At 45.0% G+C, this 14,236-nt stretch overlaps 1 protein-coding gene across 6 annotated transcripts in view; it reads right to left on the bottom strand.

Moving 5' to 3' along the window:
• The window catches only part of VWA3A (von Willebrand factor A domain containing 3A), a 58,576-nt gene extending 44,744 nt beyond the window's left edge, over window positions 1–13,832 (bottom strand). Inside the window, exons 1-6 of one of the 6 annotated variants that reach the window (XR_008419328.1) lie at window positions 13,508–13,822; window positions 12,856–12,969; window positions 7,872–7,959; window positions 7,429–7,552; window positions 2,732–2,856; window positions 2,559–2,636 (exon numbers count right to left, since the gene is read on the bottom strand). Coding sequence is in view for 5 of the 6 variants with exons in the window: in XM_053894401.1 (XP_053750376.1) it covers window positions 2,559–2,636; window positions 2,732–2,856; window positions 7,429–7,552; window positions 7,872–7,933 (389 nt within the window). In the remaining variant the exon portion in view is untranslated. The other 5 variants (XM_053894401.1, XM_053894397.1, XM_053894398.1 and 2 more) reach the window with 5 other exon arrangements.
• Between the last annotated feature and the right edge of the window lie 404 nt (window positions 13,833–14,236).

The following is a 14,236-nucleotide window of genomic DNA, read 5'->3' as shown; positions in this document are numbered from 1 at the left end:
CTTCATCAGTGCGCAACAGCCACTTAACATGCATGGGAAGAAGGTGTGGATGGGATTTTGGGGTAATGTCTTGCTTGCTCTTCTCAAATCTGTGTCTCCTCAGGTGGGACTTCCCAGTCACCTGGAGAGGATCATAAATGCCCAACGGGGGCATTTCAGCAGCGTGTTCTCAGTGGACTGATTAAGAGAAAAAGACTTAGTTTCCAAAAGGCAGCTGGGGGAACTTCTTGAACGTGCCTTATTGCAAACCATTCCAATGGCTGGATGGAGACAGCATGTAACAGGTGCTCCAGTTAAGGACTCATCACTTGAATGTAACTGTTGCCCTCATTGAGAACAGGTGGGATTTGGGAGCCTACTGAAGGGCAAGCAAGACCTTTGATGTGAAATCATGGGGCAGTGGGTGGCGGGGAGAGTTTTAAGGTACAAATAGAGCTGGGAGCATGAACTTCATAATGGGACAGGCTGGTCCTTGAGATTCAGCTCTGCCGTTTACTAGCTGTGTGACCTTCAACAGGTGTGGTAACCTCTCTGAACCTAAGCTTCATCATCTCCAACAAGAAGATAATACCAGGACTCTACCCAAGTCAACTTGCCAGAAGTCAACTTGCTGAAAATCCAATTGATTCCCTGAAAATCTATTTGAATTAACCGAAGAGGCTTGAACATTCCTTAACATGCTCGATTCACAATTAAAACCAATCAGCCAAGGGGTGCCTGTGTGGTTCAGTCGGTGAAGCCTCCGACTTCAGCTCAGGTCATGATCTCAAGATTCTCATGGTTCGTGTGTTTTGGGCCCCGCATTGGGCTCTGTGTGGATGCTCAGAGCCTGCTTCGGATTCTCTGGCTCCCTCTCTCCACCCCTCCCCCACTCATACTCCCTCTCTCGCAAATAAATAAACATAAAGAAAATCAGCCAAAATATTGCAGAATTCTTTAAAAACCTGTTTAAACTTTCATATCCAATATACATTGTTATAAAAGTTAAAATGTTTTGATAAATCTGGAAAATTGGTCAGTTAGCAACTGAATTTTGGATAATTGACTTGAGAGTGACACTATATTCCCAGTTGTTGTGAGGTTTAAATAAGATAATACACGTAGCCCTCAGCAGAATTCCTGACACGTTAATAAATGATGGGTATTTATTATTATTATAGCCTTTTAGGAAACCTTATGCAAACAGTAATCATGGATCATAGATTGCTATAGCAGGGATGGAATGTATACATGTACTATGAAAATCTGGTTTTGACATGCAATTTGCAAAAGTATAAACTCAGTCTGTCATTGAAAAAGTGGTCACTCTTACCTATTTCATATCAAATGAAGGTGTAAGGTTTTATGTACTCACCTAAAGGGCCCATGGATTTTATTTTATTTTTAAATGTTTATTTATTTATTTTGAGAGAGGGAGAGAAAAAGCATGCATACTGCATTTCTTTGATTACTAGAAAGAGTGAACATTAAAATATATATACTTTTAGGGGCACCTGAGTGGCTCAGTCGGTTAAGCGTCTGACTTTGGCTCAGGTCATGATCTCATAGCTCGTGAGTTCGAGCCCCTTGTCTGGCTCTGTGCTGACAGCTGGGAGCCTGGAGCCTGCTTCAGATTTTGTGTCTCCCTCTCTCTCTCTCTGGCCCTCCCCCACTTGTGTGCTCTCTCTCTCTCTCTCTCTCAAAAATAAATAAACGTTAAAAAAAATTTTTTTTATTATAAAAATAAAAGTATATACTTTCAGTGTTTTGTATGCCATCTTCTATGAATTGTTTATTCATCTTCTTTGTCCATTTTTCAATTTTGGTGTTTCGTTTCATATTGATTAGTTAGGCCTCATTATATAGAATATTACCCTTTCTTGTGTATTTTACAAAGGCTATTGTATACCTTTAAAATATAATCCTGGTCTTTTTATTAATAGAGTCTGACTTTGCATATATAGACAGAAAAGTCTTCTATTTCTAAGACCACACAGTCAACTTGAATATTTTCCTTTTTTTTTTTTTTTTTTTGACTTCAGTGATTTTAATTTTTATATTCATTTGCCATCTTATTTTGGTGCATCAATTCATTTCTTCTTTTCTAAATGATAAGTTGACTATCCAAAACAGTTTACTAAATAATCCATTCTTTCCACTGATTTCCACCCCCCCCCCTTTTTTTTTCATCTATTTATTTTGAGGGAGAGAGTGTAAGCCGGGGAGGGGCAGGAAGAGGGAGAGAGAATCCCAAGCAAGCTCCACACTCAGCACAGAGCCTGATGTGGGGCTCCATTTCATGAACTGTGAGATCATAACCTGTGCTGATACCAAGAGTTGGACACCCAACCAACTGAACCATCCATGTGTCCAAAGGGCTCATGGGTTTTAAAAGGCTGAGAAAAATTGGTATGGTCCAATCTCTTCATTTGAGGAAAGAGGGAATCAGGGCCGGAAGTGGGAGAGGCCCGGTCAAGAACCCAGAGATTGTTGTCTGAGCAAAGTTACTTTCAGGCTGCTGAAATGAGGAAATTCTTGAGCTCTGGGGTTTTTGAGAAGATACTGAAAAACATACTTACCCAGAAAGCTTTGATTCAAATTGGTGGATCATCTGGGTGGAGAAGTGCACTTTCTTCATGACATCGCTGCCCTCCTCCCTGAAGAAGCAAAGTCTCATGAAGGGGTCTCTCCGGCCCGGGGGCGGGGTGTGTCATTACCGGCTTGGGGGTGAAGGGAGTGGAGCCAGACTTACAGTACTGTGGTGCCCTGGCTAATCAGGTCAGCCAAGGTGAGCCTCTCAAACTGTAAACTGTGCGTGGAAAGCCAGTCTTCCGGGTCCTCCCAAGCTGAAGGTTGGGTCTCGTCTCCCTGTAGCCTCTGTGAGACAGAGCCAGAGTCAAACAGAAAACTGGGGAGAGAGAGGGCAAGGCTGAGGACGCCCTAGGTTCCCTCCACACGGATGCCCAAGGGTTGCCAACTCTGAACGCAGTCTGTTCGAGAACTCACCTTGCCGAGGGAACTGAGGAATGAGGAGGCCTGTGTCCTAAGCCAGTTGCTCTGGGAATCCCCATTCTCATCCGTCACCTCATCCCCACTATGTGGGGACAATTCAAGGGTCACTCACCACATGCTGCCTCAAGAGAGACTGAATATACAGACAGATGGTGGCTAGACCATATATGACAATACAACTCCGACCCACGACCTCTGTAGCCACCAGTCCACGAAGCCAAACCACAATTGTAGCCACTGGTCCAGAAGGGTCAGGACTTGGTCAATGACTGCCAGCTTTCCTATTTTTTATCTCACATCCAGCTCAGCACCCACCAGAGAAGGCCGAATATGCCCTCAAAACCAATCCTATGAGATGCCTGCCTCCAGATTCCTTAAGCGAACACCTTCCTTCAGGGCGCATGTGAAGCTTTCCCCTTTTTCACCATAAAGCTTTCCAGCTCCCTGCCTTTGAGTCTCTGCCAAACACAAGTGAAGGTGGCTGACTCCCTTGCTAGAGCAGCTCTAAATAAATTGCCTCTGTTCTCATATGGGTGGTCTTTGCTTATTTCTACATTTGGATTTTCTGTACCTTCCCAGGTGTATGAATTTTGCCTTCTATCAGTCTGAAGGGTCCTCAACAAACATTTGTTGGCTGATGGGAGGGAATGGATTTATCCTGTCTAGTCCAGAGAAGACAGGAGCAGCAGGTAAGTTTTAAATATAGAATTTCCCCACTATTGTAGGAGTCTGGCCATGAAAAGGACTCTACCCCTTGCTTATACCTAGTGACATAGTTACATAGTCCTAAGCTCAGGATTTGGGTGGTGGCCTTGGTGGTGGAACTGAAGTTATTCATGGCAAGCATTCAACACTGGTGATGCTTTCCAGGAACCAGAAGGTAGAGAAAACTGACCGGAGGCTCTGAGCCCATTTGGCCTTGATCAGCCTCTCCTGGAGGTTGGCATTTCTTCCTCTTCCCGGTGGGTGTTCCTGAGCCCTTCTATGCACTAGGCGTGGTCAGTGGTGGTAGGGCTACAGTGTGAACAAGACAGAAATGTTCTTGCCTTCTTGGAGGTTACATTCTAGAGTGGGCAGGGGGACAGAAGAGAAGAAATGAAATCTATGTATATAATTTCAAAAAGGAATAGTTCTAGTGAGAAAATGGAGCAGGGGAATGTGATATACAGTGAGTAGGGTAGAGATGGGGAGGTCACTTCAGCTGGGGTGGGGATCGGAGGAGGCCTCTGTGAGCCGTCACCTGGAGGTCAAGAAGGAACCTGCCCTGTGCATGGCTAGGGAACACACATTCTGGGCAGAGGCATGGAGCGGGGAAGGAGTCAGAGTGTTTGAAGAGCAGAAAGGTGGCCACTGTGGTCGGTGTAACATGACACGAGTAGGGGCTGGGTAGGTGTGCAAGGCCTGGTTCAGGCCGGGCTTCCAGTGCGATCACTGTTGTTTGTGTGATACACCTAGGATGTAAATGTTGCCAGAATTGGTCATGACTCACTCAGGGTGTGAAACAGCATCATAAGGGAGGCCGGCTCAGTCCCACTATGACAGAAACTGCCATGCAGCATCTGATGACTGGGGAGTAGGTCTACACACTGTTTATCCCACCAAGACCCCCATCTACATTCAAAAATGGCTGCGCCCATCTCCCGGGCACTTGCTTGAACCCTAAGTTATTGCTGCTTGGGTTGTATTTGTCAGGGCTTTCATTGTACTGGGTGAGGTGGAGGACAGGAGGTTGAAAATTCTGCGGATAGCTGATTGAGCTCCACTAGGCAGGGTGGAAGACACAGGAAGAGGAAAGTCTAAAGAAGAGCAGGAGAGAAGAGAGTGCAGTATGTGGGGTTCTCCATCCACTTGCTTTGTGATGCTGGCCCAGTGGGTGTGGCTCTTTTCTCACCTGGGACACAGGCATGTGAAGCTACGGCAGCACCCAGCTGTGCATGTTGCTGCATTAACAGATCTCGACAATGGGGCACCCGGGTGGCTCAGTCTGTTAAAAGTCTGACTCCTGATTTCGGCTCAAGTCATGATCTCACAGTCGTGCATCGGGCTCAGTGTGGAGCCTGCTTGGGATTCTCTTTCCCTCTCCCTGCCCCTCGCCCACTTGTGCTCCTCCCATGCTCTCTTTCAAAATAAATAAATAAAACTTAAAAAACAACAACCTTAAAAAAAAAACCCAAACCAGATCTGAACAATGATCCTTATTGCCCCCCTCAATGAAAATGAAATGTTATTATATTCCAGCTAGATAGCATTGTATGCCCTCAGTTCTGTGCCTGAAGCCTGCTCACTGCCCTGTTTCTAAAGGAAATTAGCGAAAGAAAGAAAGAAAGAAAGAAAGAAAGAAAGAAAGAAAGAAGTGTTAAAGAAGTGTGAACAACACTAAGAGCAAACACTTGAATAGCACTTATGTGTCAAGCACTGTTCACACATTAACTCATTTAATTCTACAAAGGTGTTACTGTCATTACCCCATTTTACTGACAAGAAAACTGAGGCACATGGGGCACCTGGATGGCTCAGTCGGTTGAGTGTCCAACTTCAACTCAGGTCATGATCTCATGATTCCTGGGTTCAAGCCCCGCGTCTAGCTCGTTGCTGACAGCTCAGGGCCTGGAGCCTGCTTCAGATTCTGTGTCTCCCTCTCTCTCTGCCCCTCCCCTGCTCATGCTCTGCTCATGCTCATGCTCATGCTCATGCCTCTCTCTCAAAAATAAGTAAACATTAAACATTTTTTAAAAAAATTAAAAAGAAAGAAAACTGAGGCACAGAGAATTTAAATAGTTTTCCCAAAGTCACACAAGCTGGTATGTGGCACAGCTGAGATTCAAACCCAAGCTCAAGTTAGCTCCAAACTGTGCTCAAGTTAGCTCCAAACTGTGACTATTCTAATAAAGGATTGAGGGAGAACTGATCAAAAGGTAAATTTCTCGTGTGATTTTATGCTAATTAATGTCCTGCCCTTGAACAGCATCAACTAAAATCATGGTCCCCCCCCATCTCACATTTAGGGAAACCCTGCTTTACATAGTATGAACACTAGATGTCACTCTCTTCATCTTTCAGGACTCAACTTGACTCCCTGGTTGAGGACTCCGTGCATGGTGGATTGAGAATTCACCTTTCTTCCATTTCACTTGAATTTGAAATAATATATCATGTTTTGGGGCATGGATTTTGTATCATTAATATTTGAAGGTCCACCATTAACACATAGGCATTATAGATTTTGATGGTAGGGCATACTGATCATATAATAAGGTATGTGCTTTACATAGAGAGTCGTAAGCTCTTTACGTTGGGGTGATCCTTTCCATCTTTCCCACTGCTATTCATTTGTGAGGTATGGGAGGTCCCAGCTGTGGCTGATAATTGTATGAGTGGCCCTTGTACACCTGGGAAGTCATGTATTTGACATGAAATTAGATGAAGCAAAGACCCATATTATCAACATCTGAAGTCATTGAAAGAATCCCCCAGAATCTCAAGACTCTACTGACATTTCCTCATTTTCTTTTCATTAAAATTGCTTTCCTATTAGTGACAATACTTGAGAAAAGTAAAATAGGACCATTTTCCTGATTGTTTAATTGCCAGCCTTAAAACTGTATTGTTTTTGGACTGATTATCGTTACAAAGGTATCATCTTTAAACTCTTGTGTAGATGAGGTCGATGATTATAGGCCAGGCTTGTACCTAACAACTCCTGATCACAATAGTTTCTGTAGTAGAGTGAATTCTGAGTTCTAGACACTCTAGCCACCATTGTGGGAAAATATTTCATTGACATGAACTACAACCTAAAAGTCAGTCTAAAACCACAGTTCTGGTTATTCTAGAAGTTAATTCTCCTGCCATAATGCTCTTGCTCTGATAGCACTTCTGAAATGGATTTTTGGATCTAGGTTTTAGGGAATCCTCACAGAAAGACAAATCTTAGAAAGGGGAATTTTAGAATTACATTCCTTAGTCTTCAGGCTTTGATAATATAGACAATCTTCATATACTCCTGAATATTTAATGATATGGCCAAAAAGGCTATAGAATTTGCATAAAAGCATAGATATGCCTGTCATTTCTAAAGGCAGAGGATGGGTTAGATGGTTAAGCATCTGTCTCTTGCTTTTGGTTCAGATCATGATCTCAGGGTTGCAGGATCGAGCCCTGCATTGGGCTCCATGCTGGGTGTGGAGCCTTCTTGAGAATCTCTCTCTCTCTCCCTCTCTCTCTCCCCCTCTTTCCTTTACCCCTCCCTCCCCCCACTTGCACTCTCATAAACAAACAAACAAACAAACAAACAAATAAAGGCAGAGGATTAGAGATGAATGCTTAACTAATCTTTTTAACCCCAAGATCATATGTGAAGAAAGAAACAACACATTCTGCATTCCCTGACTATGACTTGTAGGCACTGTGACTCACTTAAAGCACTATGGTTTTTACCAGTAAATCCTGTGTCTGGTTAACATTTGTAACCAGTAGTCCATTGTCTGGATTTTGGCTGAGTCCATGGATATCCTTCTGGTCCAAGTGCTTCTTTGAATCTCTGTCATTGTTTCTCCTTACACTACAAAACACACAGTGAGCGATTGATCAGTGTCCCAGCACTAGACATTGACTCCACATTGTCAGGTTCTCCAGAGACATTTTTATTTCCCTATGGTAAATGGGAAGGGTTCCTGCAGAGTCCTGATAAGAGGTGGGCTCCAGGTTCATAAGACATTTTATTCTATGGTTCTGGTAGTGAGAAAACTGAAGCCCTTGGGCATAAGATGATGCCATGACCATTTACCCAGTCTCGCTTCAAGACAAGTATTCCCCCATCGACTGTCTTGAACAAAATGTTGTTACTATTGTTTTCATTTGAAAAAATCAAAGATCCTTACCAGTGGTTTTCCAGAAACTTATCATCTTGACCATGGAAGACATGACTAGTTTCTGTAGCCATTATAAAAACACCCAACGCTTATTTTCCTAGAGAGAAAACAGAATACCAGAAAAGAGAAAGATAAATGCAGCATAGAGATAACAGCCTTGGGGTGTCTATAGTCAACTCAATTCTCCTGTCATTCATCCATTTAATAAGTGCTTATTGAACACCTCCTAGGTATCAGGCTTTGTGTGCTAGGTGCTGAGGATATGGTGAACAAGGTAACAGCAGCTTCTCAACTTTAGCACTGTTGACATTTTGGACAGGGTCATTCTTGCTTGTGAGGCTGTGGGATGCTGCTAAGCCTCGACCCACTAGATGCCAATAGCATTCTTGCCTCCCGAATTGTGACAACCAAAATGTCTCTATGGAGGGCCTGGCTGACTCCGTTGGAGGGGCATGTGACTCTTGATCTCAGGGTCATGAGTTCGAGCCCCATGTTGGGTGTAGAGATTACTTCAATAAATAAAACTTTAAAAAAAATGTCCCAAGGGGTGCCTGAGTGGCTCAGTGGTTGAGCATCCAACTTTGGCTCAGGTCATGATTTCACAGTTCATGAGTTTGAGCCCTGCATCTGGGCTGTCCGCTCTCAGTGCGGAGCCTGCTTTGGATCCTCTTTTCCCACCCCCCACCCCCACCTCTGTTCCTACCCTGCTCATGCTGTCTCTCAAAAAGTAAATAAACTTGGGGTGCCTGGGTGGCTCAGTCGGTTAAGCAGCCGACTTCGGCTCAGGTCACGATCTCGCGGTCCGTGAGTTCGAGCCCCGCGGCAGGCTCTGTGCTAACAGCTCAGAGCCTGGAGCCCGTTTCAGATTCTGTGTCTCCCTCTCTCTGACCCTCCCCCGTTCATGCTCTGTCTCTCTCTGTCTCAAAAATAAATAAACGTTTAAAAAAAATTTTTTTTTTAAAGTAAATAAACTTAAAAAAAAAAAAAAGTCTCTAGGCATGGCCTAATGTCTCATGGAGGAGCACAGTTGTCCCCAGTTGAGAACCACTGAGCTAGATATCTGTCTTTGCCTCAGAGAGCTTACATTCTAGAGGGGGAGACAGATGTTAAAAAATTAAATATAGACGGGGCACCTGGGTGGCTCAGTCAGTTAAGCTTCCGACTTGGCTTAGGTCATGATCTCGCGATTCGTGAATTCAAGCCCCACGTCAGGCTTTGTGCTGACATCTCGGAACCTGGAACCTGTTTCAGATTCTGTGTCTCCCTCTCTCTCTGCCCCTTCCCTGCTCACGTTCTGTCTCTGTCTCTCAAAAATAAACATTAAGATTTTTTTTTTTTAAATTAGAGTATACAGAAATTGTGGCAAGTGCTAGGAAAGATGTGAACAGGATGATATGATGGAGACTAATCAGGCAAGGGATCTATTTTTGGATAGCTAAGGTCCTCAGTGGCCATGTAAAGAGCATGGTGAGGGCTGAACTGGGTGGAGAGGGCAATGAGTGACCATAAGGACTTTAAGAAGAGAGAGATGAGGGGCAAATACTGAGATAAGACTGAGTTCTTTTCTTTGTGAACTCCATCTACACTCAAAGAGGTGACCCTGCAGCCTTCTCCTCACAGCTGATCAGCAAGTCAGCAGTGGACAGGAACAAGATGGATCCATCAGATCCTCCCTGGGAATTCGGAATTACGAGCTATGGGGCCACCATGTACATTTAGAAGCAGGAAAAGCCTGTCTTCAGATCAAGAGTAGTGAGTGGTCGTCCCCACCTTGGTTTCCCCAGGGCTATTCTCTCCTGCCTTCTTCCCTCTCTGCCGGCTCCTTCCTGATCTCCCTTCCAGGCTCGGGCTCCTCTACCTGAGCAGTTAAAGTGGTTTAGGTCGGTGTTCCTTGAGGCTAAATTGTGCACTCTTCCCTTCTCTATCTGCTTTTCCTAGGTGGTCTTACCCTTCCTTGCCCGTGGCTTCAACTACCACCTACATACATCAATGACTCCCAAAATGTATGTCAAAAATCCAGACCTCCCACTCTGACTGCAGACTCGTGTATTCATCGACACTGGATATTTCCTCCTGAAGTGCCTCAAACTCAACGTGTCCAAGACTGAATTCATTTATTCCCTACAGACCAATTGTCTTTTCACTGTTCTCCAGCTGAGAGAACACAGCCACTCTCCATCTATTCACATGGGTCAGAAACCTAGGAATTACTCCTGACACCTCATTCCCCATATCCAATCCATCACCTAATCTTGTTAACTTTCCTTCTCTCAAATCTCTCCACTTATCTGTCTCCAGTGACATTCGGTATCCAGGTCACTGTCATCTCTGCCACAGACAACTGCAGTAGACCCTCACTGGCCTCCCTACATCCCCTCAGACGCCCCCTCCAGACCCCCATCCTGTCTGTTCTCACTGCAGTCAGAGTGAGCTTTTAAAAACACAAATCGAATGTCATATGCCCTCTTCTCCCTAAGGCTTCCCTTCATTTCTAGGATGAAGGTCCTCAAGATGGCATTTGAAGTCTTGCCTGATCTGGCTGCTGCCCAGCTGTACCTCTCCAGCTTTCCCACTTTATTCCTGCTCCCTGCCCCCCTTCTGTGTTCCACAACTCCTCCCTTCAGTTCCTAGAATGGTATACATTTCCTTCAACCACAGGGCCTTTTCATGTGCTGTCTTTGCTCTGGAGCATTCTACCTCCTCCTCGCCTCCCCCACTCATTCTTGGTATTGCAGCATAAGTGTCAATTCCTCTGGGAAGTCTTCACCTTCCCACTTTATTTCCAGTTTCTTTGTGTTATCTAAACTTTCATAGATTTGTGCTTTCTTTTGGAATACTTTATTTTTAATTTAGAACGATACATTCATTGGTGTGATTTTTTAAAATTGTGGTGTCTCTCTCCCATTAGACTGTAAGTTACATGAGAGCAGGGACTGGCTAGCCATAAATGTTTGGGGGAGGGGAGGTGAAGGGAGAGGAGGAGGTCAAGAAATCTTCTGCCTTGGTTCTGGAACTTCTAAATGGTAATCCCAGGCACCTGTGACAGCTGCCCTCACCTTCTGCTCTTGGCTTCCATGAAAAACCCCGTTCCTTATAATTCCCAATATTTCTGCTGAAGCTAGCTCATTTAGGTGTCTGTTACTTGCAACCAAAAAAACATTGGCCAAGACACAGTAAGTGAGAAACTCCAAATGGAGTTGCAGCTTGAAAAATAAAAGCGTGTGTTCTTATGAAATCATTAAATAAAATAGCCTAGTGATGGTTCGGCAACTTGCTTTTCTCTCTGGGGTTTTTAATCTTTTATTGAGAGGATGCTTTGTCATCTGGGAAGCACCAAGATAATGTGGCAGTGTTAATGCTAAAAAATGTTTAAAAAACAACTGGCTTTCCTTCAGTACGCCTGGCTGAGAGACCAGTGGCAGGGACTGTTGAAATAGAAATGCCTTGTGAACGCTGGATGCCCCACAGTGCTCTGGTTCCTTCTTTTCTGTGAATGATTAACAATCATGAACTCAGAGGCCTACTTGAGGATGGGATTCTAGGGTGATCGATGTGGTCACTGATAGAGAAGGGTGTGGTGTTTCAGAAAGCACCAGAACTTGGGTTTCTTCAATCTGCTGAGTGGAATGGGGTTACTGTTAACTGCTTGGTCTGCTTCAACTCAATTGTCAAGGGGTCAAAGGAAATTGAGAATATCAGAGAGCTTTGTAAATACAGAGTACTATAGAAATGTAGAACAGCATCAGAATAACTTGCTCCTTCTTCAAGCACTTCAGCATAAAGTGATCATTCATTCCACGAATGTTTTTAGGGTGTTTGCGGGGATGCCAGAAAGAGCTGGTACTGGGGAGGCAGAGAGAACTGGACACAGCCCTTACCCTCAGGTCTTTGCTCAAATGAAACCCATTTAGAGACGGCTCCTTTCATTAGCCCATCTCAAAGAGTACCCCCTCCACCCTGCCTTGTTTTCTCCAGAACCCGTTTTGTTTTATAATCTGACAAGCTCCAAATTTGCTTATTACTGTTTGCCCCCGCCCATCAACCCACTAAAAGATCCACGAGGGCAGGGACTTAGTTACGTTCATTTCTATTAGAATTTCACCTAATCAGTGCCTAGAACATAGTAGCTGCTCAAAAAAAACATCTGACTAAATGTACTCAGGGCAGGTCCAGAGTTCAGACAAAGGTGGGTCACATTACTCTGGGGGACCGGGCTCAGGTGGGGAAGAGAATATGGAAGCTGGCCCTTAGAAGATGGCGTTGTGGGCAAGAGGAGATAGCTCTGGTGAGCGGATAAAAGAAAAGCTCCCCCTAACTTCCCGGTTTGCTAATAGCTGGATTCTCCTAAACATCCAGAAGAAACCATCCCCAGGGTTTGTATTTTGAATGGCCAAATAACTGAAGTCTTGCCCCCATCCAATGCATTTTACATTCTACTGACAGAATGATTTTTCCGACGTGCAGTTGTTCACCTGTTTAGAAACTGCCATGGCGCCTGTGGATAATCAAGCTGAACCTTCTTTGCAAGGTTTACTTTCCCTCAAGACCTGTTCTTACCTCTCTACATCATCTCTTACCCTTCTATGGCCCCTGGCAACCCCTACTTACATACACCTTGCTGTTGCATAGCCTTCTTAGCTCCAGTTGGATCTACTTCTAGAAACGCCCTTTGCCCTTTTTGTTTGACAAGAAAACCCAGCAAGTCTTTCCTGAACCCCATTTGCTGCCTTCCGGTCCCCAGGAAGGAAATCATTTCCTCCCATTGCCACCCGTCTGGGGCTGCCTCATACCAAGTTGTCACCGTCCTTCTCCCAAGCAGCCTGACTCCTTCCTTGCCCACTGTTGCATCTCCAGCACCTGGAACAGTGCCTGGTTTGTAGGGAGTGGAGGCCTAAGGGCCCAGGCTCCCTAAAGCTTTCTCACTCGGTTCTGAGCTTAGCGTCTGAATGTGCCTCACCCTCTCTTACCACCCTGCCAACCCTGTGACACTCACCCTCACCTGCATTTCTTCATTTATTTCTCCATCTCTGGGAGAGGAGAGGTCTCTGCTTTTCCTGGCTCCCACTTCCTCTAAGCTCCTCCAAGCGACTCCACAGTGAAGCTCGCCCTGCCAGGAAGTGTTAGCTGGTCTCCAAGGTAACAGACTGCACCACTTTAGCCTGAGGCAGGGACAGGGGGGAAAAAAAACCAACAACCAAAAACCAAAAAACCTGCCCTCACCCCAGGGAGGACATTACCACTTTGTTGTTGATAACAACCTCTCCCCAGGCACTCTGCTTCTCTCCACCTTTACAAAAGCCTGGAAGCAGGGTTTGGACTTCTTTTCTATTTCTAGTTTAGACCAGTACCGAGCCCAGGTTACATCCTGTGGTAGGAACTGAAGACAGATAGCAGAGAGCCTGCAAGGCGCTAGGTCAGGCGTGAAAGGTGGTAACTGTCTCTACTCCTCAGATTCTCTGGGGTCTCCCCAGCACACACCCTGAGAGAGGCCTGGCATTCCTTCACCCCCACCAGGTCTGTCCTCATCCAAACCTGGCTAATACAGCTGCGGGCTCAGTGACCTCTCAGTGTCATAAGATATCGTCCACTGCAGTGGTTCCCAAACCCAGGTGCTCGTGGGTTGTTTGCTAAGAAAACATACATACACTTGCATTTGGGAGACTGGTACAGAACTGTGGTAGAGTGTGGGAACAGGAATCTTTAACAATGGTCCCAGGTGATTGTGATGTAACCAGCCCTTGGCCCATAGTTGGGGACCTCTTCAACTCAACTCCTTTTATGGAAGTCAAGAGAGAAGTGATGTACCCAATGTCTACCAGCTTGTAAGAGGCTAGGAGATCTCTACTTAGTTCATCTAAGTAATTTCTCAAATCACTATCTTCACTTTATGAACCTTTGATTTTACAATTTAGAGCATGTGCTACTTGTGGTAACCATCATACAGCAGAGTACCTCTTCCAATGTTGACACTACTAGTGGCTCCTTTGGCCAGATGGGAAACAACAAATCCCCCCAAAATCGACATTGTTTACCTACCCGTTACTGTGGGCAGAGAGTAGTGTGGCATTTGGAAGGGCATTTCGTCGACACCCAACAAGGCAGGAGAGGAGGGAGATCAGAGAGAGGTAAGGAAGTCAGAAAAGGCCGAAAGCAACCAATCAATAGCTAGTCTGTGAACGAGAGGTGAGGGGCCTTGTGTCCACCCTACTGGAAATCCTGGGGGTAGAAGGGGCTGGCTAGCTTTGAGACACTATTTTGGAAGACATGAAGGCCCAAGACACGTAGTTTAATACCCTCACCATTCCCATTGCTCCAGGATACATAGATTTTTTCAACATTTTACAAGAAGCAAAACCCAATACTGAAAGGTCATT

This window comes from Panthera pardus, unplaced genomic scaffold (assembly GCF_024362965.1).
Source record: "Panthera pardus isolate Hobbes unplaced genomic scaffold, ASM2436296v1 HiC_scaffold_5, whole genome shotgun sequence".
NCBI lineage: Eukaryota > Metazoa > Chordata > Mammalia > Carnivora > Felidae > Panthera > Panthera pardus.
The sequence above is the reverse complement of the archived record's forward strand: the minus strand, read 5'-3'. Positions and strand labels throughout refer to the sequence as shown.